Raw genomic sequence first — 2,216 nt, forward strand, 5'->3', positions numbered from 1 at the left:
CTTCACTGGAGTATTGTCCCTGGTGTGCGTCAAAAGGCTTGATCTATGTTTTGCGGTCTTTCCGCATCAACCTCCAGGAGTCAATCACGCTCTGCACAAACCCACAGGTAAGGCTCGGTTACATAGCCTGCAGCGGCCCTCAGGCTGTCTGCCGAAAACGGCTGCCGCAATCTTTTGAATGGGGTAGTGCGTTTAGGCTGCAAAACAGCAGCACCCTGCGGCAAATTAGATGAGAAGGATCCGACTTTTAGAGAAACCTGACAGGACAACTCACAAATGAAAATGGGCCATTTAGTTGACACTCCCACAGTCTTTTTTGCGATGTACCATGCTAACCTTTCTGTATCCATTCCCACATAGTGCCTCTTCCCTCTTGTCAGCCGGTCGTTGGAGGATGTTTTGGCGAGCTTGGCTCCTGTGGAGCCCACTGTTGGGGAAAAAAGAAAACATCCCTTTACACTGGAAAAAGAAGAGCTGATTAGACCCGAACACAAACGCCTGCGATCAAGTGAACTTTACAGTTTTGGGACTCAAAGTATTACAGACACACTTATCAGCCAAGTAGAGCATGGTGCTGTAAACATTGTTAGTAGTGGCCAACATGCAGCACCCAAGACAGACGGTGGAAAGGTAAATGGATGCAGGAATTCTCCAGTTACAGAGACAACAGAATGGGAGACACTACACAAGGAATGCATATTGGACCAAGAGCCAGAGAATGCTGCTTCTAGAGATACTTTTGTATCTCCTACGTGCATGACACCAGCTGTACACCTGCAGTGCTCATCAGAAGACTTGTTGACCTCTGATGGAGATGAGCCTGAGCTTTCTCCTCACCATGGTGCTCTTGGCACATCAGAGGCAAAGGATGACATAAACCAGATGAAAAGTTCTCCTGAAGTGCTGAACAGACACTGCTGTCTGGACTCCAATCAGTCCTTTTTCACAAATGGGGACATCTATTCAATTGAAATGAATATTCCATCGCCACAGCACAATGAGCAAGCAACAAGGACGAAACAGAAATCACTGTCTGCGGACATCGCCGCATGTAAGGACATAGGAGGCTTTAAGACACCAACTGAGGGTTTGTCCACTACCACAACAACAGAGTCTGAGAAACTTGTATCTGTTCCAAATCGGCTATTCTGGAGGAACAGCAACAACCTGTGTTGGCTGGACTCGCTGCTTGTTGCTTTGGTAAACTGTAAGAGCTTGAGAAAGTGTAAACATAAAGATGGGCCTCAGCGGTCATTCGTCTTGCAGCTGATGACAGGATATGAAGACATTTGTGCTGCCATCCAAATGCATCAACAAACCGGCAGAGGTAAGTTAAACAGAAATCTACAGTATGTCTGTGTGTAATGTCATTGCAACAGTCTGTGTGGTATTTTTTTTATTTGTAGTACATTTACAATCAACAGAAAGTTAGTAATATTTAATATCCTCCATGCTTCTTTTGTTCTTGTTTGGGAAAAATGCATGTACCCGAAAAAGTCAAGTCACTTATATTTTCCTCTTTTCTGCACCTCTTGTCATTTGAGATTTTTTTTTCTTGATTAAGCATTGAAATATTACAGCAATATGACTTTCCTCCATTGTATTGGGATGGTGGCAGAAGTTTGACAATATCAATATCTGGGCACAAGTGAAACAGTCTGCATTTCTAGATACCACAAGGGTTAATTGAGAACATGTTCTCTTGGTGCACTGATGGGTATGCATGAAATAAAAATATTTCGGGTGAGCACAAATACCTCACTAGGGATGTAACGATTACCATTGTATTGTCACACAATAAAAATGTTGACATTAACAATTATTGTTTTCATTTAAAAAATAATTTTCATGGTGGATCCTCACGGTTTAGAAACCTGTGTTTAATGCTTCCCAGCTTCATTCAAGTTGCCTGAAGGTGCCGCGCAGGCGCATTGCGTAGCCTACAACATGCGTTTCTTGAAGTTGGAATCATGGCGGAAGGAGGCGATGACAGCGCTCAGGACATTAGCTTTCTAAGAGGACTGTCTGAAGCATGGGCATATTTAGGTTATTATAACAATGCGGAAGCTAGTTATCCTGTCTGCAGAACATGCAGGAAAAAAGTTTCCGCTAAAGGCATTGGACACACTTTTAAAAATCCTGTGATGATACCAAAAATAATTTTGGTAACTATAACCGTGAGGTTAAATTTTCATACTGTTACATCCCTACGTCTG

At 43.1% G+C, this 2,216-nt stretch overlaps 1 protein-coding gene across 2 annotated transcripts in view; it reads left to right on the forward strand.

Moving 5' to 3' along the window:
• The window catches only part of uspl1 (ubiquitin specific peptidase like 1), a 17,161-nt gene that overhangs the window by 2,098 nt on the left and 12,847 nt on the right, over positions 1-2,216 (forward strand). For both annotated transcript variants that reach the window (XM_032533239.1, XM_032533238.1), the window contains 2 exons: positions 1-107; positions 361-1,327. The exon at positions 1-107 is cut by the window's left edge and continues 1 nt beyond it. In XM_032533239.1, coding sequence (XP_032389130.1) covers positions 1-107; positions 361-1,327 — 1,074 coding nt within the window. The remainder of the gene's footprint in view (positions 108-360; positions 1,328-2,216) is intronic.

This window comes from Etheostoma spectabile, chromosome 13, assembly GCF_008692095.1.
Source record: "Etheostoma spectabile isolate EspeVRDwgs_2016 chromosome 13, UIUC_Espe_1.0, whole genome shotgun sequence".
NCBI lineage: Eukaryota > Metazoa > Chordata > Actinopteri > Perciformes > Percidae > Etheostoma > Etheostoma spectabile.